This window comes from Meriones unguiculatus, chromosome 12 (genome assembly GCF_030254825.1).
Source record: "Meriones unguiculatus strain TT.TT164.6M chromosome 12, Bangor_MerUng_6.1, whole genome shotgun sequence".
In the NCBI taxonomy this organism is placed as follows: domain Eukaryota; kingdom Metazoa; phylum Chordata; class Mammalia; order Rodentia; family Muridae; genus Meriones; species Meriones unguiculatus.
In genome coordinates, this window is record NC_083360.1 from 89,602,670 (window position 1) to 89,630,647 (window position 27,978).

At 46.6% G+C, this 27,978-nt stretch overlaps 2 protein-coding genes across 2 annotated transcripts in view; one reads left to right on the forward strand and one right to left on the reverse strand.

Annotated features, from left to right (window-relative positions):
- Positions 1-2,305: 2,305 nt before the first annotated feature.
- On the reverse strand, positions 2,306-27,581 carry Slc5a9 (solute carrier family 5 member 9). The gene is made up of 14 exons (XM_021629372.2): positions 27,370-27,581; positions 24,899-24,970; positions 22,088-22,192; positions 21,616-21,780; positions 20,383-20,488; positions 19,543-19,623; positions 19,092-19,297; positions 18,757-18,892; positions 18,203-18,310; positions 16,135-16,285; positions 12,700-12,868; positions 11,141-11,356; positions 6,665-6,848; positions 2,306-4,031 (listed from the first exon to the last, which is right to left on the reverse strand). The coding sequence occupies exons 1-14, from the start codon at positions 27,508-27,510 to the stop codon at positions 3,823-3,825; spliced, it is 2,049 nt and encodes a 682-aa protein (XP_021485047.1). The 5' UTR covers positions 27,511-27,581; the 3' UTR covers positions 2,306-3,822.
- The window catches only part of LOC110542947 (selection and upkeep of intraepithelial T-cells protein 8-like), a 55,819-nt gene continuing 34,985 nt past the window's right edge, over positions 7,145-27,978 (forward strand). Inside the window, 1 exon segment of the mRNA XM_021629422.2 lies at positions 7,145-7,337. The gene's annotated coding sequence lies outside the window, so the exon portion shown is untranslated.

The window sequence follows — 27,978 nt, forward strand, 5'->3', positions numbered from 1 at the left end:
GTGTAGAGCGGCTTTCCTTCTAGATTAATGGAAAACCTGCAGTACTTGCGAGTGGCCTTTCAGCGGCTCCCACCCTCTCCTGACTGATGTGAACTCTCACACCTGGGGACATCGCTGCAAGTCTCCCACGTTAAACCCGGGGGCCTTTTGTGTTTCAAGCTCAATTGCCTACCGCCTTTAAAACAGTTTTCTTCTTGAGACTTTCAAGCACACTGTTTTTTTTCAGACTGTCCCTTTGCAGTGCAAAGCTCCTACTCAATGTTCTTACTGCTTGCGGCAAAGCCGTTTCCACTCTGGCAATGACTCTCCATGATGGCACTGCTTGTGCTGCTACCACCCAGTCTGTCATGGGACCCTTTTCCCGTTCCCCTTCTTCCCACCGCCCATGGGGCCCTGCCTTCTCTGTGTGTGGAATCAAGTCAGAAATACATTACATCAAGCTTGAAAGGCTCAAACCTTTACCCTCGCTCTTGATTAAGGGATGAAGAGATTGGAGTAAGAATGGCAAGGGCATTAGAAAGCAAGAAGCAAAGTCAAACTAGGATGCCAGCTTTGACCCCCGGACTTTTATCTCTCCTCCTGCAGCGAGAGGAGGTGAACTGAGGCAAGGGCCCCCCAAATGGTTGTAAGGAGAGCCTCCAGCTGGCACAATGGGCTAGCAGTTTCCTTTCTGGTGGGCTGGTAGGGTGTTTTTATTATCTTTACACACACACACACACACACACACACACACACACAATGTACATAGTGAAGGCTAGGACAATGAGAAAATACCGTATAATGTAGGTTGGGTGACTTCCTATCTACTCACACATACAGAGACTGAGCCTGAGACCGGGAACATGACCTTGCCAGAAGAGCAGAGAGCATGGTAAAGTGACAAGTTTGTAAAGGGAACACAGAAGCATTGCAGTGTGGGAGGTTTGATGTGCAACTTTGGAAACTATCTACAAATGACACACAAATGAGGGCAATTTGTATGCCTTATGAATTCAAGTCTGGGGCTCTGGAAGCAAAACCCATGTGCCCTGACTTCCTGCACGGAGCCCTTGCCTTTCCTCTACCTTGCACTCCATTATAAGGGTGGAAGAAGAAATGTCTTGATTCTCAGAGTCTAGCTGGAGAGTAAGGCTTTTCAGGTTCACCAGCTTCGTGCACTTCCTGTGTAGAACAAGGTCTGGCCCATTGCAGGTTATCTTAACATTCAGCTGCAAGATGAGAGAACAGTCACTCTAAACCCTCACAACCAGAGGCCACCCCAAAGATGTTGTTGTTGTTCTCTTCCTGTGTCTGGCACCTTCTCCCCATCAGTCCTCCATGTGGCCAGATCACAGAGTTTCATTTAATGTTTTGTGTGTGTGTGTGTGTGTGTGTGTGTGTGTGCGCGCGCTCACGCACACACGCCTGGTCAGAAGTCTCCAGGCTTTGCCATCATTTCACAGAAGCCTGGGAAATACTAATTTCTTCCTTAAAGACACGACTTGGTTTTCCAGTATGCACTAAATTAGATCCTAGGAGTGTGGGGAAGGTATCTGAGGAGACGGAAGCAGTGAAGCAGAGAGAGGAGACACGGAGGGGAACATCTGCTGTTGTGTGAACAGGCAGGTTGGTGCTGTGTTCAGCTAGGACCCAACCCCCTGAGAACCTTTGCAGGGCGATTTAGAACAAGCTGAACTGTCTTACTTGAGGGCAAGGCATTGGCTGTGCTCTGTTCACCAGGGGTTCAGAGCTGCTCCAGGTGTGTTCCCTAACACCTAGCATCAGGAGCCACTTCTATGGGGGAGGGGGAGCTCAGAATCTCTCCACAACCAGAAAATGGACAGGAAGTGACAGCAAACAGGGTAGAGTCAGCCTCTGCTCCTCCTGCCAAATGCCCTCCTGCCAAATGCCCATTCTCTCCCTGTCCCTTGTCAATAAATCTTCCAGCTTATAGGGCAGATGCTGAAAGAAAGCATGACTCTGAGGAACAGTTAAATAGAGTTGGTACTTGTAACTGATAACTTCAGTTACAATCTCAGGCTGGGAATGAGAAGCCTAGCACAGGGCACTTCATTGTGGTTAGCACATGGCAAATGACCCCAGGTTCATTAAGAGACCATGGCTCAAAAAATAAGCATCCCCCACATGCATGTGCTTACATGTACACACATTAACATGAACACACATTCATATGCACACATATACATAAAATGTCAGGGTCATCCTTAGTGACGTAGCAGGTTTGAGGCCAGCACAAGCTATGTAAGACCTCAAAACAGAAGGAAGGTCAGTCACAATTCGGTTTTAGACTATGCTCTTGCTGAAATTCACTTTCCCCCAGCCTTTTATTATAATCTGCTATACACAAATGGCTTGTGCTAATAGTTTGGGAGGAAGTCAGAAGGAAGCCATAATCCTCAGTCAGCATCTATGAAGGAAGACAGAGCAAGCTTTCCACTGAAACAAAAGATTCTATGAGGCCAGAAAGTCACTGGAAACAAAAAATTGAAGGCAGCAGTAACAGCAGAGGTGCAGGGTTGTGGCTGTGTCTGCAGGTCAATGAAATGGAGTTTTATTTGTCTTCAGGTAGGGTGAGAAATCACCGACATGGTGATTAGAAGCAGCATCACAGAGGACCAGAGGAGAGGGAGAAGGGCTTCTCAGCTGCATCTGTACCATTTATCCTAGATGCCTTGAGACTCATCTGGGCACGATGCCTCTCTTCCTCAGCAGCCAACTCCACAACCCTCTGCCCCACCATCCATGGAGCAAAGTTCACAGGGCCTGGGAGAGCATAAGAATCCATCAAGAATTTACTGACTCCTACTTATAAATACAAAGTAAGGTTGGATATAACTGTTGATTCCTGTTCCTAAGCATGCACCATCTAGAAGGGAGACAGCACTACAAAACAGTGTGATAAGGGCCACTAGGAGGCAGCCTATGCATTTTGGGGACCAAGTGGGACCTTGATCCAGTTTGAGGCATTTGGAAAGCTTCCTGGAAAACTGCTCAGGGTCACAGTCTAAGATACACGACAAGAAAGGAGTCTTGGCAGGTGAAGGCAGAGGGACAAGGACCCTGGAGTGCCCACCCCAGGCTATCCTTTCTGCTCCATAGGGCTGTTTGATTCCTGTTGCTTTTAACACATCTTTTCACTCCATCTGGGCTCTAAGCTCCTAGGATGTGGAGACTGCAGGGGTGGGTGTGGGGACAGAAGCAGAGTTAGAGCTGTGCCAAGGAGAATCTTGGTCTAGGAGTGCTTTGCCCTGATAGCCGTCATCTTACCTGTGTTCTTTACTCGTATGGGATTGGCAGCCACAATGTGGAACCAATGACATGATAAGACCCTCCTCACTGGACTCACGCTGCAAACACAGTACTGGGAATCGTGGAGGGAAAAGGAGGGAGACAGGACGCAGAAAGGGAAAGAGGGTGAGAGAAATGGAAACAATGTACTTGGGTAATTTTTATAGAATTCTCTACTCGTTTTCTTACTACCTGTCTAACTTGAAGATACACAAACAATGATGATCCTTGAATAAACTGAGAGAATGATGTTTTGAGGTAGGATTACAGGGCGACAGAGAAGAAAGAGAGCTGGAGTTGGGGACCCAGCGTGTGCCCAGTGTGACCCTGGGAAATCCTAGGGATCTCTCTAGTCCTTCATGTCTCCACTTGCCAAGGATATAGGCCTAGATACTCCTCGTGGGCCCTTTTACTCTCGGCCTCTATGGTCTCCAGTTAGCACAGCAGGATGGAAAGAGAGCCTGCCTCTGGTCTCTGGGACTGACTAGGGTTCAGCGGTTCTCACTCATTTCAACTGAATCCTAATCTGTGCAGTCATGCAAAATAGCCCCAGAGAAAGATGTTGATGGCCAGCAGGACGATGGCGTTGATGTTGCAGATGCGTCTCCAGAAGGGCTCCTCCTCAATGCTGGTCAGCGTCTGTTCCAGCACAACCTCCTCAGCTGGCCCCCGAGCTTGCTGTGAGGCCCCTGAGAGTCCGCAGAACCAGTTCCACAGCCATTTCCCCCAGGATCTGTGTAGGGCTGGACAGGCCATAAGAGGAAAAGGAGAGTGGGCAGGGGAGGAAGAAAGGATGGAGGAAGGAAAGGTTGGACAAAGGATGGGAGAATGGGGGTTAAGACATAGAAGGTGGGGTACACATGTAAAGACACTTTGTAGGGCACAGGCTGGGTGCTTTTGGGTCTCTGGGGTGAGCTATGACCTTGGCAATACCATCCAAATGGTCACAGCTCAGAAGCCTCTCAGTACAGGGGATGGAGTGTTTGAGCTAGCATCTTCATTCTCATTCAGAGCACCAGTGTAATGGGAACACAAAAAGAGCCTATCTTATCCAGAAAGTGGGAACATTTAAACCAGACTGACTCATTTCCCTGGATATGGGGACTGATATTGAGCTGGAGGTCAGGAATCCAGCAGCAGGTCCAACTCTGCCCTCAGCCTTGCATTAAGGTCATGTATAAATCATCCAGCCTCCCTCAGTGGCAAGCAGTTCTCCCTCACACGCCTTAGTGACACACCCTGCATTATTCTAAGAGTTATTTAAGTATCTAATAACAATGGTGGTTGACAACTACAAAGGGTACCAGTGCCGGGGCTAGGAGAAGCTGTGCGAACCATGTCCAAATACTCAGACGCCTAAAGCATGCAGGCCAGGCCAGCAATGTGGAGAGGTGCTGAGCTTGGGAGTGCATAGCTCACAAAAGGTAAGTTTAAAGGGGCTGCTTCTTCCCTGTCTTGAGGTTTGTTTCAGCAAGATCCTCTGCCTGCCTTCCCTGTTCTCTCATTCCTACACAGTGGTGTTTTGTAATGGGGCTGGGCTTGAGGGGTGGAGGCTGTATTTTTAATGGACGTCACGGCTGGCTCAGAGGCTCGTTTTCCTTCCTTACGTGCAGCTGTTCACAGGAAGCAGCATTCCTTTGTATCAATAGGAGCTGTGTTTCCCTGGAGATAGGGACCGCTAGCAAGGGGCTTGCCTGTCTCTGTAGCTGTGTATATCTATGTAGCTCTGGGGTTCAGCCATGGGTAGTCTTTCCTTTTCCCCTCTGGAAGACACTCTTTCCTCTCTTCTTTGGTAGCTGCTTCACCTCCACGACTGCTTGAAGGATGGGCTTTTCAGCTCATGAACTTTGAAGAGGTCAGAACTTGTCTTTTCAGTGATGGGGGAAATAGTTGTGAGACCCACCCAAAATCAGGTGCATGGCTATAAAACTTGTAAAAGAAAAATAAAGCCACATCTCGTCAAGCAAAATACACTGAACCTAAGTGGAACCTAAGTGGAATAGCTGGTAAGGCCAGGGAGAATGGCCTTGACCTATGGTGCCTCGGAAATGAACATCTCTGTTTCTGACTATAGTGCTTGTGAGAGAGCTGCTCTCCTTCACAGACTGATCTACTGACCTTTGACCGCCATAGCCTGGGTAAGAAGTATTGAGACTTTAGACTTTGGTGGCTCTGGAGCTCAGGATAGCATTAGCTATGGGCAAGTGGCTATTTGTATAGCTTGAGGAACTTGAATGAAGGTGAAGGGCCTTAGAAAGTAGGAGTCTGTTCAAGCCTAGGGACCGGTGCGGGGGTCTTCAGAACCAGTGAATGCAGAAGAACTGGGTGGCAGAGCTTCGGCAAATGTGCAGGTGCACCGAATGATGCTTTGCTAACTTGCTGTAGTTACAGAAAGGTGGCACTGCAGTGCCAGGCACAACACTCAAGCTTTCTGAAGTTTGATGAAATTTTGCCGAAACCTATGTAAGCCCAGCTCCATCTAGTCAGTGGGACTCTCTCTAACTAAAATCTGGAAATAAATACAGCACTTGCATTTTATTACGCTTCTTCATACGGGAAAGACAGTTGATTTGGGGCTTTAACTTGCAACTGATGTGACTTTTGGAATTTTAAATATTTTCCTTGGGAATATTATAAAAATATTAATCTCTATAATGTCATTCTATCATTGGGGTATCTTAATATTATTATTTAGTCTCACCTTCACAGGAAGGTTATAACTTCATTATATATGCAACTGGCACATTGTAGCTTTGATTTAATTAATGTACTATCCCAACGCAGTTATCAAGCTCTGGGAAAACATCATCAGCACTGGCAGAGAAGTGGCCATTGTTCTGAGGTATTCCTGTGACAACATCACAAGTGTGGGCATGTTCTACAGTCCTCCCATGGGGGACAGCCAGGCTTCTGTGGGACTCCAGAAAGTGTGGTAGAGACAAGGTGGGAATCAATACATAAGTGGAGGCAGGGACAAGGGTGGCTGTTTTTAGGCCATGTCTGATGCTCCTTTCCATGTGGAGGGAACTCAGTATGTGCAATGCTATTTGGTTTTCTGCCCACAGGTTCCTTTTTCGGGGTGTGCTGTTGTTTAGATCTGCTGGAGAATGGGTGAGCGGCTCTGTCTAATGCTCGGTTCAGTATTGGGAAGTACGCTTTCCAGTGGCTAGAATCTAAACCTAGCCAAGGCAGTCTTTTGACTCTTTTCTGTCTTAGTGGCCACATGGGAAAGTGCAAGGATGATTTTGATTGGCTTCTCACAGACTCCTATATCCCCAGTGAACCACAACTGGTCCTTGGGGGATCCTGAGCATCATGACTGCCCTTACTGCTCCCTTATACCCCATTATGTCAGCCCAACATGCCCTCAACCTACCTCCAGTTTGTTCCGGATCCTGGGTGGTGACTGCTTCTTTCCCATGTCCTGCAGGGCCCTCCACTGCTGGCCTCCCTGCCAGCCCTGGAGTGTTGTCTCCCTCTGTCTCATTCACACTCACAGAGGTTTTCTTCTGCAGGTCAAAGAAGGGACAGTTTCTCGTCCACCAGGTCAAGCGAGCAAGCTAGAGCAAGAGGAAACAACATTTGGAGTCAGAAGGCAGTTGTGCTGTGCATAAGGAGGTCTCATTCATGTGAGAGCAGAACAATAGAAAACAGGGTGGAGAACAAGATGAGGCTGGGAGGGCCACCTTGATTTCCCCTTTCTTCAAATACAAGCCTTTCTTGAGTACACACTCTCTGGAATTGAGATCCCAGTCAGGAATTCCCCAGCAGCTTGGAGCTCAGCCAGGGAGAAAGCAGGGCGAGATAGGAAGCAGGTTCCTGATCACCAATGAAAGGCTCTGAAGGTCCAGGGAGAGTCGGGAGTGGATAACTGACAAGAACAAAGCCAGAAAGCTGCAAGAGCCACTGCAGACTTTAGACAAAGAGAAGGAACGGTGAGCTAGAATCTCCAGAGCGTCCTCAGACTGAATTGAAATGATCCAGCCTGGAAATGGTTGAAAAGTGAAATAAGAAATATTGAAAGAAGTATTCGGTGCCAAAGAAAACAGGTAGGAGGAAAAGATCTACTCATTTATCTGTGCATTTATTCTTTCTTTGGCACAGCCATATCTAATGGGAACAGCAAAAAATCATAAAGCCAGCACAGCTGCTTGATAAATATCCAGCAAAGCTGAGCCAATTGCTGTGGTGCAGTCTCCTATTCTTTCGGCCTTGATCTCTACGTGTTGCATGTTTGGGGGGATTTTATTATTCAGACAATGTGGGAATATTAGATTGATAGAAATTTTCTTCTGAATCATTTATGCCTCTTCCCAGGAGTACTGCTTCTAAGCTTTCCCAGGAATGTCCTGACCATACTACCCCTCTCTCTTTTAGGGAAATATCCTTATCTGGGCCTATTTGAAGGTCCTCCTTACACCCTAGAGATTGTGACTCAAATAATTACTCCAGAGACCTCCTTATGAGGCTCTGACTCAAAGATGCTCTTGGCACACCTGCTCATGCACTCACTCAGGAGCAAGATAATCAGAGCAAAGGAAACTTAAAAGGTCAACAGTATTTGGTAGGCTAGGGAGAAGTTGGCAGCAAATCAAATTAAAAAACCTTTTTCTACTAATGATGGACAAAATTGTTATGGATAAAATGATTAAAGAATAAAATATTAAGAACTTTTTTCCTTAGAAAAAGTTAACTCATACAGGGCCACTATGGTGTCATATGTCCTATGACCAAGGAACAAAAAATATCAAGATTAGACATATAAATAGATTCTACAAACATAAAAGATATAAGCACTGTATTATGGCAGAAATTAAATAATAACGGCAGCAGCTTTGGCCTGAAGACTTTTCTTGGGACTAATGACAGCATGCTTACTATTAAAAGCTGATAATACACTACTTGGGACATGACAGTCTTCCCAGGCTGGCTTGGATTTCTTTCTTTCTGTCTAGTACGCTTGAAACACAAGAGCTACCAGCCTGAGAACAGGTTGTCAGGCTTTGGCAAAATATGCCCTTGAAACTGCAATATTGTTTAAAAGTTGGGTTGTACAATTGATGAGATAAAATGATTGTAAAAGATAATCCTGCTCTGTCATGGTTTATCAGTAATGACTAAACTTATGGCCAAGTGAAAGTTAAACACGTGTCCTGGGACAAAAATGTTATGATCTATGTTTTGGAACAACACGCATCTATCCCTGCCTACTAAATTCTGTGTAAGTAAAGAAGCAGCCAGACTGCCGGTCAGACAGGATGTGAAACTCTTCCCAGATCCCTGTGTCTGGCTCATTCCTCACTCTTTGCTGCTCTTGCATCCACTTCTCTTTGTACCCTGACCTCACCCGTGGCTGGACCCCTGCCTGCACTTCTCAGTGTTTGGGACAATAGCTTAAACTTACACACGCTAGGCAAGCACTCCACCACTCATCTGCCTTCCCATTCCAGGAGGTGGCAGCCTTACAAGATGTTAGCAGAATAAACCTTACAGGATACGGTGACTTACAGAGTGATCAAGTAAAGAGGAAGAGAGGCTGCCACGGTGCTTGGTTTCTGGCTAGGCGGATGACATGGGCAATGGAGCCCCTCCAATGGAGAAAACACACGAGACAAAAGTGGGCTTGGGTTTTTGTGAAAGACGTGGAGAGATAAAATGCACACACACAAATATGAAGGTGATCCTGAAGTGTTGCTTCTGTAATGCCTCTGAGACCTTCAAGAAGGAGAAACGAGTCCCATGTCTCTTGGGTGGTCCTGCTAACTTTCTCATCTCTGTTTTTTGTGGTCCAGAGGACTAAAAATCAGTTTCCCTAGTGGTTTAGACATGAGTGGTGTTAGACCAAAGCACGATGGTATCTCTGAAGGTCTCCTTCAATGAAACTCTTCTGCTGTCGCAGCAGCTCTGTTACATGTAGAGCGAGGTATCACGTCTGTGGTCTTTGCACCATCTATATCAGGCTCAAGCGTGCCTCTGTCTGGAATCATGAGAACCGGAGAGGCTTATCTATTTCTACACATCTCTGTAAAACTTAGGAACTTTATGCACACACAGGCAATGTGCCTTCATGTCACCAGGAGGCAGTTGGATTTTCAGTCTGAATCTTGAGAGAGTGGATGGAAACAGAACTGAGTGTCATAAGCAGCTGTCCACTTTGTCGCCTGGGGACACTCCAGGGCAGTGGTTCTCAATCGTTGTAATGCTTTGACCCTTTAATACAGTTCCTCATGTTGTGGTGGCTCCAACCATGAAATTATTTCACTGTTTACCTCATAATTGTAATTTTGTTGCTGTTATGAATCGTAATGTAAACGTCTGATATGCAGGGTAGCTGATGTGTGATTCCCATTGGGGTCATGACCTACAGGTGGAGAACAGCTGCTCTAGGGCAACATGCCACAGAGGGGTTCCCAAGGTTAAAAAAAATAAAAAAGCCCACAAAGAGACTGGAAGATTAGAACTGACAAAACAAAAGTCAAGAGAAAAATATACTAGACGTGGTTAGAGACTAGGCCTTCCGGGTTCAAGATGTGGCCAGTCACTTAAAATAGTGACAAATAATTAAGTATTCATTTTGGCAACAAGAATATGAGTAACTTCAATGAGAACAATCTGAGTGGCGTTCTGGGGATTGCAGCTGGATGAGAGGTTGGGATTGGAGGCTGTCTGTTGTGAGAAGGAGTAGAGAGACAACCATAATCATAACCTGAACGTTCTCTCACCTCCGTTTTTCATGGCCCTGGGGACTAAAACACAACTTCTGTAGGTGACATCAGTGGTGTCAGAGATGACCCAGGGATAGATTCTAGCATGGGAGTGGGTCTGATGTGAGAATTTAGACAAGGAAAAAGCAGTGACCGCAGCAGCAGGAGCTCATGTCCGGCTGCGGTTAGGACTGGCTTCCTTTGCTCATTTCACAATCTCACAGGCACTGCACAGGTGAGAGTATTATCGGTGAACGGCACTCAATGTTTAGGCTCCACCTTCTACCACAGACTTTGTCCGTGGCCCCACTGCATCCTATCAGACCTTCTCATATCTCAGATTATAGCGACATGTGGAGACAGAACTGCTAAAAAGTAGTTAAGGCAAGATGAGGTGGTGTGGGCAGACCCTACTGAGTTCAAGGCCTAGACAGACACAGAGGGAAGACTGTGCAGGCTCAGGCAGAAGATGGCCATGTCCAAGCCACAGAGCGGCCTCAGATGAAAACAGGCTGCTTGTCCCTTCATCCCAGGCTTCCAGGCTCCAGACAGTAATGTGACACATTCTTGGTGTTTATGCCGTCCGGTCAGTGATGAGAAATTATGGTGACCTTAGTAAACCAAACAGACTGGAGGAGAAAGGCTTCGTGAGACTGGGCATCATTGGTATCCAGGGGCTGGGGAGCTCTCTGGTTCCTCTGTCATGTACCTTTCCCTTAACCAATATCTATATATTACATAGAATATATATATGTATATATATATAATACACACACACTCATATTTCTTCTCTACGTCCAACCCAGAGAGACCTTGCCAATGAACCTGCTCCTGGAATCCCCGTGCTTAATCCCCCTCATCAAGCCTAGTCCTTCTATACCTTCTCTCTGGGTAGTTAACAGTTTGTGTTGGCATCTGCTCTCCGGGGACCGTGGTTGGTAGAGACTGCTTATTTCTGTAACCCCAGCACCACACCTGACACATAGACGGTAGACAATGAGTAACTTGGAACTGAATGAGTTACTTTTCACCTGGAAACTCCCACCCTCGAGAGCATGCCCTCTAAATGATGCCTGTTTGGCAGCAGGAGAGACCAGAATCGGGCAGGGGGATTCCAGGAGTTAGGAACTGCAGACCACTCCACTTGCCTTTTCATCAGGGATGGGCTCTGTGAAGAAGCTGATTGTGACAATGATGACAGCAGTGAGTCCGCAGAGGAGGAGGGCAAAGTACAGGTAGTGGAAGTCCTTCAGAACAGCCGGCCTGCGGTCCTCCTCCCCACAGGCTGGGGGGGAGTATGAGAACTCCAGGACCATACGCAGTATTCCCACCACGAGGCCAAACATGAGGCCCCAGAAGGCACCCTAAGGAGAGAGTGGAGACACAGACAGGGAGACTAGGGTGAGGGGGGGAGATCTTAGGAAGCTGAGCACTCTGCCCTAACAGCTCTCCCCTACTAGTTTATTACAGTGCAAATTCCAGCCATCTTACCCAGTTCCCATCTATGCTCTGTGTATTGACTTAAAAGACAGGCCGAGCTCTGTACTGAGATGAATATGGGCTTCAGAGCTGACTTGAGCCCATTGATGTGAGTGCTCTGGCTAGGAGTTTCCTTATGTGCAATGAAAAGGAAGATTAGAAAGTACTGAGTCACAGATGCTCAATATTCAAATAGAACGAGGTGCATTTTTCTGTTAAGCCAGGAACACTGGGAGCCTGTAGGCAAAATTCTGATATGAAAATTAGAAATCAAAGCAGAACTCCACCTCTTGTTTTTATAAAATAATGTTGCCGACGTCACATTAATCACAGTCCCTTGTGTTCCTAAACCACACCTGTTCCCGGCATGAACCTGTTAGATGACTGATATTTTCACACTGAGATATTGATCTTGAATTCGGCACTTTGGAATAGCACCCAGAATTCACTGTGCCCTTCCTGTGCTCTGTAGTTATCAGCAACAACAGCTCTCTCGGGCAGCAGACATTTTGCTTAGAGAGGCACAAAGGGAAGAGTTCCCGTGATGGCCTTTGTCGTGACCTTGAGTTCTCTCACTGGTTGTGTGGAGTCGTGAACATAGCTTCCTATTGCTTGTCAAGGCACATTTGGGCCAGAGTCTTCTTTCTATCCTGAGATGTAGACAAGGTTCCCATCCTGGCGTCTCTCTCTCCCTCCCGCACTCGTCAGAATTCAGCGCAGTTACAGGACAGCTGCGTGTGCATCCCCCCACAAGCTCACAACAGGTTAACGTGGTGCATTGCTGCTGCTTGGCTTATGCACGGAAGGACACAGCGATGGAGCAGAGACCGCAGAACCTCAGTTGTCCTGCACTTTCACAGGTCTCTTGTCTAGCACTCTCTTCCTCTACAACGGAGCCTTATAGAAACTATCTCAGATGCCACTTCACCCAGGATGCCTTCCCTGCCCCTCTCCTAGGAGTCTCCTTACCGGGTCTTCACTTTTCCAGAGGCCATTGTCCTTTGACGCTATTGTTTATTTGATCACCTTTCTTCCCTGTCTGCTCAGGATGGCAGACCCATGGGAACCTTGTGAATGATTACATTCTTGGCGATGTCATATTTCACTTCTTAAGTGTTTACTGGGCAAATGAGAGAATCTTGGCTTGATAAGAGCCTTCTCACCTTGGGCCAAAATTAGTGACCCTCACCTCAGACTCTGTGATGAATGGGGGGGGTGTTGCACTCACAGGCTCAGTGACCCTCTTGCAGAAGATGGCCAGCAGGAAGAGGGCCGTGATGGGTGGGGCTAGGTAGCTGGTGATAGATTGCATGTAGTCAAAGAGCTGTCCGCTATTGGAGCTCTGGATGATGGGGATCCAGAGAATGCTGACAACTACCAGGAAGACTATGAACAACCTGTGGGAAGAGGACAGGGTGCTGTGAGTGCACGTGTGAGCATGACGTGGGAATCAGGAAGGGAGAGAAAATGCGTGGTCCCTGGGCCAGAAAGCATCTGTGGGTTAGAATCTCAAATACTAAAGTGCAGAAATTTAGACACTTAAAATCCTGAAACTGGAACTTCTGAGTTCAAGAAACGTTTGTATTCATACATTGGATAGCTTGTTCGGTATATGCACTAGTGAGGAAGAATCCATACCTTCCACCCCGAACCATGCACTTAAAGGTCTTTGCTAAGGATGCCCTTTTCCCTCTTTGCGTTCAGTCCTGTCTAGAGAGGTTTGCTTCTCTAGAATGGCTTTAGCCTTACATTGACCCCGAGTCTCTTGACCGCTCTCAGCTGATCCTCAGTCTCATTTGATTTTCGAAATACATGAACAAAAAATGGTCTTTTCTTGGATGGGCTGGATGGAATAATGCATATGACCAGCAGATGGAGCCAAAATCACACTAATTGAGAACTATAGGCTTGTTGGTATGTAGAGAGGAGCAATCTGAAATACTTTTCCTTTCCTCTGTTTTCACTCCCACTTTCCCTTTCTCAAGCTCTGTTAGGGCAGTTACTGCCCATGTGGCCTTATTGCTGATCATTTCCTCTCCTGTCCTACTCTTAGATGCTGGGTCACTGCCTGGCTGTGTGCAGATGAGCAGAAACAAACACCCTGGAGAGTTAGACAGTGATTGTGAAGAGGGAGGTATCTAACTACCAAAGAGGAAGGAATGTGCTCTTGAGTTTCAAAACCAGAGCCAGAGACACTTGAATTGTGAAGCAGAGATTTCAGGAACAGCCTCTTACCCTCATGAAAACTCTGAATCTTTAGTCTATAGAGAAGAAGATTACCAATAAGTTATGCTTTTAAAACCATAACTTGCTAAATTTAAGGTGAAGTTCAGCTTTCATAACTTGGTGTTCAAAGCTTGTGGGTCATTTGGGGACAGCTTCATTATGGATATCTCCCTCAAGACTGCACTTCATGGGAACCCTCCTCCATTGCTGCTGGGAGTACAAACTTGTTCAATCAGTTTGGAGGATTCTCAGAAAATTTGGTATAGCTCTACCTCAAGACCCAGCTTTACCACTCCTGGACATACACCCAAAATATGCCCTACCCCACAACAAGGATATGTGATCAACTATGTTCACATCAGCTCTATTCTATAGCCAGAAGTTGGCAATAACCCAGATGCCCCTCAACCAAAGATTGGATTAAGAAACTGTGGTACGTTTACACAATGCAATACTACTCAGCCATCAAAAATAAGGAAATTATGAAATTTTCATGCAGATGGACAGCCCCAGAAGAGATCATCCTGAGTGAGGTTACTCAGACCCAGAAAGACACACAGGGTATGTACTCACTTATATGCGGATATTAGCCATTTAGTACAGGATAACCACACTACAATTCACAGACCCAAAGAAGCTAAGAAACAAGGAAGACACCAGGGAGGATGCTCGAATCTCACCCAGAAGAGGAAATAGAATAGTCAGCAGAAGTGGTTGAAGAGAGGGAACAGGACAGAAGAGGGAACACTGAGTGGAGGTCAGATATAGGTTGAGCAGGGGCGAATGGGCTTGCAGAGAGAAGATCAACCATGGGCGGGGCACCTTTTAGATAAACTGGAGACCTGCAACAGAGTGGGCTCCTGGAAGGATATGGAGCTGACTCTAGCTGAAACTCCTGGTGGTGGGGTTCATGGAGAATGGAGAGGCCGCCCTCTAACCAGACAGGACTTCTTGTGGAGAGAGGGGAACTTCAACCCTCCTACAAAAACTTCCACCCAGAATTTACTCTGGGTATGCAGGGATTAAGACAGAGCAGACATTGAGGGAATGTGCAACCTATGCCTGGCCCAAATGAGACCCACTCCATGGGAGACAGCCAACCCCTGACACTATGATGCTCTACTCTGTTTGCAGATGGGAGCCTTGTATGACTCTCCTCTGAGAGGCTTTGCCCAGCAATGGATCAAAATAGAAACAGAGACTCACAGCCAAACATTGGGTGGAGTGTAGGGAGCCTTGTAGAAGAGTGGAAGGAAGGATAGAAGGACCTGGGGTGGACAGAAGCTTCACAAGAAGACCAACAGATCCTGAGACTGAAGCAACAACCAAAGACCAGGCATGGACTGGACCTAGGCCCCCTACACATAAGTACCCAATGGGCAGCTTAGCCTCCGTGTGGGTCCCCCAGAAAGGGGATGGGGGCTGCCTCTGACATGGTCTCTGTTGCATGCCTTTCGATCACTTCACCCCGGCATGGACACTGTGAAAGAGGAAGTTCACAGTCCTGATGAGCCTGGGTGTGCTGGAGTAGGTTTGCAAGAGAGAGGTGTCGCCACTTTTCTGAGGGGCAGGAAAGGGCCTGGGTATAAGGGAGGGACAGTGGAGGGAGACCAGGAGGAGAGGAGAAAGGGGGATACAATTAAGATATAAAGTGAATAATTAACTAAATAAAAAAACTTATTGACTTTTAAAAAACTTTTTAAAAAGACTACTCTTCACTGTCTCTTCAAGTTCCATCTTCATAGTAAGCTGGAAATACCCTGATAGCTGGCCTGTATCATGAATCCGTGTGTCCCCAATACAATAATGTGGCAAATGATGCATGTTCTAGGTATATCTGGTGGGTTGGATTAATAGAATTTTCATTGTCCTGGGAGAACAGCCAGAACTGGCTCAAAAGACTTCAGGGAGTTGAGGTGTTCCTCCACTCATGCTTTATCAGTCAGGGTTTATATCAGTTGTTCTCAACCTGTGGGTCATAATCCCTTGGGGAGAGAATGACCCTTTCACAGGGGTCATATATCAGGTATCTTGCATATCAGATTACATTATGATTTACAATAGTAGCAAAATTACAGTTATGTAGTAGCAACAAAAATGATGGTTGGGGGTCACCACAACATGAAGAACTGCATTTAAAGAGTTACAGCATTAGAAAGGCGGAGAACCACTGATTTACATGCATTATCATCTCACGGTGATTTTGTAGATCCTGTGCAAAAGGTAGCTAAACAGATAAGGATAGATAGCCCCCTCCCCAACATACAACCATGGTGTTCCAGAGGGGGAGACGTGGCCCTGTTCTGGACTGGGGCTTAATGCAAAGTCACACAGAACCCACTGTTCTGGCTGCTAGCCGGGGGGCCAGGAATCCGGGAAGGAGAGGAGGGAGAGAGTGCTTTAGAGAAAGGGTGCTCTGAGGTATAGGTTGGCATACCTGCCTACCACCATCAGCTCTTGCTCTGATGCCTGCTTGCGGAAGCGCTGCCACACATCTATGGCAAACAGGGTGCTACTACTGTTGAAGATGGAGGTGAGCGAGCTCATGAGGGCAGCCATGATCACAGCAATCATCAAGCCTCGCAGACCTGGGGAGAGACAGTGCTGAGTGAAAGCTGTCCTTGGAAAGGCTCTGCCAGGACTAGGAGGCTGTTGCAGAGCCACACAAAGCCAGGAGTCCTGGGAAAGCGATGCAGAGGGTGCTGGTGAGGGTCCCGTTCAGGGAAGATATGTTATCAGGAGACCCACCGTGCTTGAGGCCAGATTCTGGCCAGTCTCCACCTCTGCTCTGTGGCCTTGGGTGGCCCATTGCCACCCCCTGAGCCTTGGTTGCCCCTGTGCACCACAAAGTGTGCGTGAGTCAAGGTGATGGAGGGTTTCTGCAGTCTTGATATCTGTATTGTTTCCAGCTCTGGATGGTAGTGGGCCCCTGGGACTCAGAGTTAGAGGGTCGTGGTTAGCATTTTTAAATTTTTATGATGTTTTCTATGCTTAAAAAAAAATCAGTGTTTTGTTTCACACTGTGGTTATTACCTGAAGTCCCAGCCTTGGAGACAGAAACCTGGGTTGTTTCCTGGCTTTGTAGATAACTAGCTAAATGGATGACCTTTCGACTAGTAGCTTTTTCTTCTTGGACCCATTTTTTTTCTTTTCACCTGCACAGTAGAAATATTGGAGAACACACCAGTATTTAAAGTGTCTGTCTCTGACGGTCAAGCTTCTGAAAATGACCTTTCAGTACTGGAGAGATGGGTCCAGGCCCAGTAGTTCTGTGGCCCACCCAGGGCCTCTTTCCCTCCAAAAGTGTGTGTTTAATCAAGTCCTAGTACTCTCTTCCTGGAACCCTGAGGCCACTTTGTGTTCAAGGGTTCCAGACTGAGGTGGCCTCCTCAATCCTTTGTTTCCCTCTGCCTAATTCTGCCTTTCTAGTTTCCCTCACCAGATATCAGCATTACCCTAAAGCCTTCTCTCATCTCTTCCCTTCTTTCTTTTTCTTAAGTGCTTGGCCCCAGGTAGACCTTCACTTTCTCCACTGTTTCTCCAGCTGTAACTACCAAGGGGAAGCAACAACCACTCCTCCACTGTCTTCCAGTTCCTTGACAAAATACCATTACAAACCCACCTTCTGAAGAGCAAAACTTGAGCCATCTTTGGGCCTCTGTCCTTCTAGTCACTATTGACTGCTGAGTCATCAAATCCTGTGAGTCTTAATTCACAAACATCTTCAGTCGCGTTCTCTTCGTCTCTAAAGGCACTGGTCAGGTGAAGTCATTACTGCCATTTATCTGGAGCACTGCTGAATCCTAGCTTGTGTTTCCTTGACCTTCCCCTCCCAGTCTGTGTCCACGCTGAATTCTCCAAGCACAACAGTCCTTTGGAAAGTACAAATCTAATTGTTCATGCTTGGACCAAAGCTCCCCTAGTCTCCAGTGCCTTCCTTTGCTCTCAGAGAAAAGGCTGTGCTTCTGCATGGTGTTTGGCCATGACAGTCTATGGAAAGCTGTGTTTATTCATCCTTTCTACAGATGGTACATTGCATGATCATATCACCCTGGTCATTTTCACGTTCGCTATCTTCCTGGAGTGGAGTTTCCCATGCTCTTGGTCTCTTACAATGCATTTGTTGTGGCTCAGCAGTCTTCCTTTCTTTGGGGAAATTCTTTCTGACATGCTCCAGGGTTGGTCAGCTCCTCCTTAGGTTTCTCCTGGTCACTGTATCTTACACTCGTGGGGAATCCAGGTATAATCCCTACAGTCCACATAAAGCTTTAGATCAGGGACCTGTCTTTGAACTCTGCAGCTCTAATACCTGGAACATATATCAGGGACCTTAGAAAGGCTGAGGAAGTGTGTGTTTGTGTGTGTGTTTGTGCATGCATATGCTGCAGTGGAAGAAGAGGTGGGTCTTTCTCTCCTCTCTGTCCATGAACTTGTAGTTCAGTCCATTTTAGCTAGTGAATCTTGGGTACTGGGTGGTGGGAAAGGGTAGGGGAGCTGACACTCACCCACGGGCATGAGAGCCATAACCAGCTTCGGGTAGGCAATGTTGGAGCACCCCACTCTGGTCCCACACACTCTTTGGCAGATGTCAGGGTCCACACAGGCAACTTCATCTGCGAAAGGAGGGGGTCATATGATTATATGATGCTGTGCCTCTTTAGATTGGCCCACTATTTGCTTTCTGATTCAATAGTAATATGTCCACCAGAGACTTCAAGCTAGTCTAGAAGATGAAATGACAAACGGTCTGATTGCCTGTGGATTTGTTGCATATGAACTGCTCTGCAAAGCTTGTTTGATTCCCTTTTTAAAAGCAAATATCCTTGGGAGGGACCAAGAACGTCTTAACTGTCTCTTCTCCACATAGGGGGGGGGGTAATTTAAAGTGGCGTTCATATGCAGATTTCTTCTTCTCCAGTAGAAGGTCTAAAATGCTTTCTATGTTCTCTCAAAGGGGAAATCCTCCCCATCCCTGCTCTGGTTCACCTATCCCAGGAACGCCTTCTCTGCAAATGCCTTGCAAAACTCACAATACACAGAAAACAGCGTTAGCCCTTACCTGGGTACAAAGCCCTGCTGATCATTCCAGGCATGACAATGAAGAACATTGGGAGGATCTTTAGGTAGCCCCCCAGCACTGAGCCTCCCTTGGCATGTGAAAGACTCTTGGCGGAGAGAGACCTCTGCACAATCACCTGAAACGATATCAGTGAGGATATGCCACCAAGTCAGAGAGAGACTCAGCTCAGTACAGGTGAGCTCCAACACTGACCATTCTTTGCCTCCACTCAGTCTCAGACACGTACCCTACATACCCTCTACGTACCCAGGTGCCTGCTTGTTTATTGGTTTTCAGGAAGCCCCTGCTGGGCCAAGCCAGGCTGGGCATGTTACCTGGTCTGTGCACCAACACCAGGTGGCCAGAACTGTGAGCCCAAAAATGAGACCTGGCCAGGGGATGTCCCCATTCACAGGATCTCTAAACATGTGGAAGGCATCAGGCCGTGGGAGGTGACAGGTGGTGTTGGGAACTGTGACATTGGGAATGGCCTGTCTGTAGAGCTGCTGCAGGCCTGGGTACCAGCCAACGTCCCGGAAGCCTGTGGGAGAGACACGATGTGAGAAATGGCTCGGAGGCTGTACTCCTAGCCTCATGTGAGCCTCTTGGTTTGAACTGATAGGAAGACTGGGAATGAACAAGGATACTGGGCCTTGGATTTAAGATCCTTGGTTTGGAGTACTGAGAATCCTGATTTTAAGGATTGCTGGCCTAGAAAAGCTATATGCTTTGTGCTATGGAAAGTTCTAGGGATCAGGATGGGGTATATTCAGACTTTTTTCTTACCCAGAAACATGAGGACCAGGGCTCCCCCAACCATGATAACAGTCTGCAGAGCATCTGTGTAGATCACAGCTGTGAGCCCCCCTGCGTACCCAAGAAGAGGATAAATCAGTCAGCATCAATGGGAGGTTTCTCTGTGGGTGCCTGCCCTATGTCTGGCCACACTGGGAGACCAAAGAAGACAGAGCCCTTTTAGCAGGGAACCCTGATGAAAGACCCTTCTTCATCCTTTCTTTCTCTATCCCACCCAAGGACAATAGAGGCTGGTTGCAGACCACTGTGTTCTGACTTAACTATTTCTGTCGGTGGAAAGGTCTGTTCATCAATCCATTAACAGCCTCTGTCCTTGTCAATTCCCCAGGCTCTCTGCTTTATCTCACAAAGCCCACTGAGATCCCCCCATCATTCAAAGACAACTTAGCTATAAGCTGTTATGTCCTGGGAAGCTTTCTCAGAGTACCCAGTTCTACGACTTGAAGGAAACAGAGCAGAATGGGTTCCTGGCTTTTGTGACAGTGACTAGGGCCCAGACAGTAGCTCACTGATCTCTCACCTCGTCCCTGTGGAGCTCATCCTCAGCAGGACCCCAAGTCTCTCTCATTCTCCTGCTTTGCGGGGTGGTTTTTCATCTCTGCCCTTCTTATCTACTTTTTCTTCTACTGTCTTTTCATCTTCCTCTTCGTGTTCTCTCATATGACAGTTCTGACTTTGCTAGTTTGTCTCTGTCTCTCTCAGGATTACCAGTCTTCTGCCTGTCTCTATATTTCTGTGTCATTGCCTGTGAAAGCATCCTTCCTCACTTCATTGTCTCTACATATCAATATAGCTCTTCCCCCTTCATACCTGCAATGGTGTAGACCGCTGTCACCACCAGCAAGATCACTGTGGAGAGATAGAGGTTCCAGCCCAAGGCCATCTGGATGAAAAGGGCTCCAGAGAAGATATCAGTCTGTAGAAAGCCAGGACCCCCCAATCCATGTCACCCAGTGCTTCCAGATGGTTGTGGGTATGTCCTAGCTTATCAGGGGTCCTCAGCCTGTCCTCAGCTGTCATCAAACAATGAAGACAAGGCTGAAGAGTCATGTTGATAAGTTTGGTCTTGGCATTAAAGTGCCACACTAGGGAATGTGGGCTTGACCTTGCAGACATGGAGGCATGGGGAATTTAGAGTGAAACAATACTGTATAATGATTTGATTAAAAAAACATCAGCCAGTCCTGAAAGATTTGTCTGTCTATTATTAAGGGAAGGGTGAAAAAATAAAGTGGAGGGTGAAGGAAGTAAAGCAAGGAGATGGAGATGGGGAAGACAGCATTTGAAAGGGGAGAGTAGCATTGCTGGCTGCTCCATGACATAGCAGAGGCCTATTGGGCTGCTTGGGCAGCCAACTGTGGGCTCTGGGTGAGCCACATGCTTGTGTTATTGTGGGGCTTAGGGCATAGGCTTTCCCTCAGCCAACAGTGTTTGTCCTCAAAGTAATTTCATTGCTAGATCTAGCACCTGATTGATTCTGTGCCCTTTAGCTTGTTTGTTTAGCCCATAACATTGTCTATAAGCTGATTACAGAGTTTATAACATGATAGTGATTTCATCACCTAACCCTCTTGGGGTATGGTAGTCAAGATCCAGTTCTGATTCCAGACATAGTCCTTCCTCTGTGTAGACCTGGATAACTCATTTGACATGTTTAGGTTTGTTTTCTATGTTTAGTTCAATAAAGTGATAGTAAAGATCTTTCGGACATCAACATTCTAGGCTATTAATAGTTGCTTAATGAAGAAGCACTAATTAGTGGAAAGATAAAAGCAGAGATTGTAGTTTGATAGATTTTTTTTTGAGTGAAAGATCAATATTCACTTAAAGCATTTATCCTTCATTTTTGATCACCTCACTTCTGGATGGAAGCATTCTCTGAAGTCATGGATCCGCCTTTCCTTTCCTCTATCCTTCATTCCATCCACACACAGTTTCATTTTATTTCCTCCCTCCATTCCTCCCCCTCCCATTCATCCCTCCCGTCTCTCCCTGCTATTAGTGAGCTCAGCATAATGCCCACAGTAAGGAAGTCATACACACCGATATCTTGGTGAAGATGTAGAGGATGAGAGACAGGACAGACATGTACACCTGAATCCTCTGTCCCCCAAATCGCTTCTTCAGGTACTGTGGCATGGTCACCACGCCAGCCGCAATGTACACAGGAACAAAGATCCATCCCAAGGCCAGGAGCAGGAAGGTTGCCTGGAAGAGCATAGAGAAGGTACTGCGGTTGTAGAAAAGATGAGCAGCTTCTCACCTGGAGGTAGCATGTTGTAAAGGAAAGCTCTGGACAAGTATTTGAAGGACCTGAGTCCTCATCCCAGCTTATCTGGAAAACTCAGCCGAGTCTTTTTCTTTTTTAAGGCCTTGGTTTCATCATCTATATAATAGGTCCTCTGTTTACCATACAGCCTCCAAAGTTCCTCTAAAACATCTTTCATCTCTAAGGCCAGTCACAGGACCTGGTTCTGGCCCTGAACACCCTGTAGCATCAGGTTAGCTTGCTTACATTCCACTCGAAGCCACCCACAGCAAGGCCTCCAGCAGCCCCTGTCCCAGCCAGGCCGATGAACAAGCCACTGCCCACATTGCTGGACATTAGAGATGCTCCGATCTGCAAGGCACAAGTGAGGTTAAAAGTCAAGGGTCAGAGTTAGTTTGAGGTAACCTGGGCTTAGGATCATTAACAGTGAGGAAGTGGCTGGAGGCTGTGAATTTTGAGGCCCTGGCTAAGTAAGTGGTACCATTATCAAGGTTCGTTTGCTTGTTTGCTTGCTTGCTTCCTCGCTTTTCCTCATAAAAGAGTAGCTGGAGGCACCAGTCATTTCTGGTGGGCTTCCAGGTTCCCAGACCCCAACATCCTCAGGTAGTCTATCACGTTAAACAGACATAGGTTCCCCGTCCTTAGATCTTCTTGCTCTAGATAACAAAATCTTTCAGAGAATCCTGAAGGCTTTGGAGAGCAGACTGTGAGCAGTGGTGGTCAGGCATGTTGAACATCACCGAAATGGAGGTGCAAAAATGGCTGACAGTACAAGTGTGAGTGAATGCGAGACTGAGTAAGCGAATAGGTACGTGGAAGTCTTTGTGTAAGATTATGTGAATGAATGTATGAGAGTGAACGGGGACAGTACGTGTGTGTGCGCTGTGCAAGGACATGTGAATGTTGGCTTGTATGAATGTGTGTGTATGACTGCCTTAATGTGTGGGTGTGAATGAGCATGTAGGAATTTGTGTGAGAGTTTGGTGTGACTGGGTTTCCAGGTAGGCCTGACCTCCCTTCCTCTGACTTTGGGAAGAGGAATTTAATTTTCAAGGATCAGTAGAAATGTAGGGTGTGGTTTATTTAATTTAATTTAATTTTCAAGGATCAGTAGAAATGTAGGGTGTGGTCTGATAGGAGAGATAGGGCTTCACAAGTGCCTGGGGACAGTTTCTGTAGATTGTTGGGAACTCACCCCTGACTCTCACTACACTATTCTTTAGTATTAAGTATAGGGGCCACCTTTCAAGAAAATTATTTCTACTTCCTACCCACCCATTGCCTGAGAACCAGCAACTTCACTAAGCTATGGGCAACCCCAGTACTTCTTGGTATCCCGGGTTTGATTATATTGTTCCTAAGTCTTTATGCCCACTCAGCTACGAGCATCTCTACGGCAGGGAAGTCCAGATAGATCTTGATAGATCTAGTGCCCAACAGAAAACCCACGCCTGGAAACAGAGGAGGGTATTCAACTCTCCTTGGGTATTTGAAATACCAGGTTAAGCACAGCAAGTGTTTTTAAGGGTATTTATTTCTTTTAGGTTATTTTCCTGTGAATGAGAAAAACTGTAGAGCATTAGCTGTTCTTTCCTTTGAATGACAGCTTGCAAATTTTTCTCTTAAGCCTGGATTCCTCAGTTGGGCAGCTGTCAGTTGAGCAGCTCCTATTGGGTGACTGCCTAGGCTGTCATCGTGGTATCTCAGTTGCTTCAAATGCTTTATGGATCTATTGGGAAACTAATACTCCATCTTCAGAGGATGCTGCGACTCTGGTTCTGTGGAAGCCACAAATGGCTGCTTTAGGAGACCATGCTACGGTCATGACTATTTCAGAAAACATGCACCAGATTGGGATGACCACACTTTGGGCTAAAATGGCCTTAGTGTATGATAGATGACTCCACTTATCCTATAACTACTCAAGTAACACAGGAGGAGGAGCATTCCCCCAGGGGCACAGAAATAGTCTGTGATTGGTACAGCATAAGTCTTGTGGTTGGTTCTTATATAATGGTTTGATTAGTGGATTTGGAAGATATATATATATATATATATATATATATATATATATATATAAAAGGGTATAAGAGCTGGAATTTTATTCTGAGTAAAACTCTGCTTCACTTCTTTTCTGGCCATATACATTGGTTGGTTATCACTCTTTCTTTCTAGTTTATTTTTTTTTGGGGGGGAGCCTTATCTTCTGTGTATTCTTCCAAAATTCCTGCAACAACCCAGTTGTTGAAACATTTGACCCAAATGGTCTCTTTTCCTCCTCAGGTAGAAAATGCCAGGTTTGTTGCCCGAAGAGCAGATATTAGACCACAAAGCATATCAGCTTTAGAGGTGAGGAGGCAGCTAAGAGTTCCACAGGCCCCCTGAGAGCTAATGACCTGATATTTAGAGTTCTGACACAGAATACTAACTAGGCTAAAGAGTTACACAAAAATTGAGGTCAGAAACTGAAGAATCTTAAGACTATCATGGAACTACTGAGAACCCAAGAGACTGTGAAGGGCTAGATGGTAGTTGAAAGTAAGTGATTGTAATTCTGGGTCACTGAAAAAAGATTGAGGGTGACACCAAGGGTTAAAGAGCTGAGGGCCCCAACACACAAAGCTCAGGAGCTGTAACTTAATTTACTCCATGGGTGTTGGAGCTTCAAGCTCAGAGCAACAACCCCTGCTCTAGAACCCCTAGAACAAGAACTCTATGGTTCCACAAGCTGGGGCCATGAGACTTTAGTTCTATAGTATAGAACTGTAAACTTCTGTTTTGAATCCCAGATTACAAACTTCTGAAATTGAGTGCTATCAGCACTATGTTCCTTTACTGTCTATATAGAACAAAGAACTCCTACACAAACATCTGTGACACATACAGGAAAAATCTAGGGAAGGTGGCTCAGGCTGCTGGGTGGATTGGGGCAAGAGGGGAATCCACAGCTGGGAAAATCAATAGAGGGTACTGATATAATTCTGGCAAGAAAGAGGAGGTGATGGATGGCCAAAGCTGAGAATATATCCTGGGAGAAGAGGGGAAAGGTCAACTCACTGGCCACCAGGTCATAGATCTCCCAGCCAGGAAGTAGCCACCAATGGTCCTCCGGCTTGCACGGATAGATGACTGCAAAGAATATGCAAAGATGTCAGTACCTCTCAAGCCTCTCTACTTTCCCCACCTTCCACCCTGGATTAACTGTCCCATTGGTACAGGCAGCACCGTGGGGACAAAGAGGGGAAGAACTGAGGTAGACCAGAACTATCTGTATATTGATGGCGTAAGCATTTTTAAACTATAGGTCTGTGGGAGAGTCATGTTGCCTTTGTTAGGTTTCCTCTCCATCTATTTCTCTGGACTGATGTGAAGAGCAGAGGGGACAAAGGCTGCCCAAGGTCTTCAGGAATAGCAGCACATCATGAAAACATTCTGGATGGTTATTAGGGTCTCTTACTAGCTTCTTCCAAGAGATGGGCTGGACTCTGTCACAGGTACGCAGGGACCAACTCTCCTCTGAGCTAGCCTCTTTTTCTTCCCAGCTAGACTATCACACCAGAGAGGGCATTGATCTAGCTATTCTGACCAAGGACTCTGCACACTGTTCAGAATGAAGAACTCTATCTGGGACATTCTTTGTTATGGCTTGGAGTCAGAACACACCATTGAGCCCACTGAGAGATCCCGGAAGGAGTAGATGGCCAATCAACAGCCTGTTTTAGGATGTGAGTGTAAGCACTTTCTCTGGGGACATGAGCCCATACTTCTCAGTCAAGACACTAACAGGACTGGGATGATGAGCTGAGCTTTCTCGACATCTGTGGGATTGATGGGGAGAAGAGTGTGTAAACTAGGCTCAGGGTGGCTAGGGATGGTTTAGCAGAGCATGGTGAGAGTCTGTGGTATGGCCTGATAGTGAGTATGTGTGTGTTGCAATTTGAGTTTGAAATGTTCCAAAGCCTCACATGTTAAATACTTAGCCCCTAGTACACTATCAGACGTTGGGATTTTAGGAAATGTTTGGATTATGAGAATTCTGACCTACTCAACATATTAACATGTCAATAGCTTCAACATTAAACGGGCTATTGGCAAGTGAAAGAAACTATGGAAAATGATCCCTGATCAGAAGAAATGGGTCATGGAGACCATGGGTTTGAAGGCTATGTCTTCTCACCCACATTTTCCTCTCTCTGTTTTCCAGCATCCACAAAATGATCAGACTCCTGCATTACTTGTTTCTCTTGCCTTCCCATACATCCATTGTAACAGAGTCAGCTGACCATGGTTCAAGGCTTCAGAAACCTGGAGTCTAAATATATCTTGACATCCTTCAGGTGACTTACAAGTTTTGTCACAACAGAAAGCTGACACAGGAATAGAAGTTACTTCAGGGTGGGAGGCAACAAGCCTGACTAGACCTGAGGAAAGAGAGATCCTTGAAGCTGAGGAAGGAGAAAGAAAAGGGAATTAGTCACTAGGGAGCGGTAAGCACATATACAGGGCCTGGCATGTGTTAAGCTTTGGCTAGCATACTCCTGTGTCACCTCTGAGCCTCTAGAAGGTAACAGGAGCAATATAAATCCATCTCAAGGATGAGAAATTGAGCTACAGGGTAAGAAAGGACTTGTCCAACCCACACAGGAAACAGGGTTCTCATGCTGAGTACCTCGCAGTGGGTGCTGAGCTCCTCTCTGTCCACTTCTTCCCCATACCAAGCCTGAGAAATAAGGGCTAGCGCCTCCCCCACAGAGGAGGGGACTGAGGTCCATTGGAGTTCCTGAGCAGCTGAGACTATGGTGATACCCTCACAGCAGTCTGAAGGTACTGGCCTCTCAGCAGGATCCAGTGCTGATAACAGCAGCTGTTTATTGCCTGCTACCTTCATGGCAGGCAATGTGCCAGGTGCTTATGCGTGTCCTGTCGCTGAATTATAGCTTTCAATAGTATCAACACAGGGAAACGGAGAGGTTTCCAGTTCCCCAGGGGTGCTCTGACGGCTAGAGTAAGATCTGGGCTCTTGAAGGCTCTCTGATCTCAAGGCCTTGCACCTGCCCTTAGTGTTGCAGTTTCTGTGAACAATAGGAACATTGGAATCTGGAAGTTGCTATTCCCTGAGAGAGTGTGGGTCTGAGCTCCTTGTTCGAGTCACTAGGAGAGATGGAGAAAGGCTGGGGGAGGGGAGGGTCCGAGCCTTCTTTGACTTGGGTGTCTTAGGGCAGAGTAAAGAAGGCTCAGGGTCAAAGTTAAAGGGGTCAGGGGTCAGAGTTCCTGGCCTAATCTGCCCCTGGACCACTGTATGTCAAGTAGGCAGGCCATGCCTCCTCTCTGGGCCTTAGTCATGCATATACAGAGGGCCGGCTGGGAGTGGATGATTCCTAAAGCACCATAGGCTCAGCTACCTATGGTTGTGTATTCTTCATTATTATTATTATTATTTTGTCATTCCTCTCCAAAGCTCAAGATGAGAGGTTTCTCTACCTCTCTGCCTCTCTGCCAGGCTTCAGCATTCCTTCCTTCTCACTCACCCAGATTCCCACAGCAAGAACGAAGACAAAGTAGATGACCACCACCACGATGTCATAGGTGTGCAGGCTGACTCCGGAGCCCAGTGCTGAGCGTGTTGCTGTTTCAGCTCTGATTCTATCCCTGGAAGCTCCAGGCTCCATTGCTGCTAGCTCCTTGCTCGTTTGTTACACTGGTTCTCAGCAGTCTGGACTTTGATGTCCTTCTGGCTTCATTGCTTTTCCTTAATGATTAAACAAACCCACGTATAATTAGCCTTTGAGAAATAGAGGAGTCTTACTGGCTTGTGAGGTCCTGCCCACTTTTCTCTTAACTGCAGCGCCTTCCCCTGCAAGACTTGCTTCCTTCCTCTTTTTGCCTGCTGCCATTGTATGCATCTGTGCGAACATGTATTTGTGTGTGTGTGTTGAACACACACACTCTAGAAATCAAGGTGCCCAACCAGCTGCTTTGTGGAAGAGGAACTGAGGGATGTGAATGTAGAACTGAGGCTGAAGTTCAAATTTCTTAGTTGCCAGTTTAATACAACTTTCCTTTACCCAGCAAGAGAGAGAGGAGGGAAGAGAGAGGAAGACTCAATGATCATTCTTGTAAAGCCACTGCTGCCTCGC

Coding starts and splice junctions, on each gene's coding strand:
- Slc5a9 (XM_021629372.2), bottom strand. CDS start 27,510: ATGGAGCCTGGAGCTTCCAGGGATAGAATCAGAGCTGAAACAGCAACA. Junction 24,971..27,369: donor TTCTTGCTGTGGGAATCTGG/GTGAGTGAGAAG, acceptor TATTCTTTGCAG/TCATCTATCCGTGCAAGCCG. Junction 18,311..18,756: donor CAGCAGGGCTTTGTACCCAG/GTAAGGGCTAAC, acceptor CTCCTTTCGCAG/ATGAAGTTGCCTGTGTGGAC.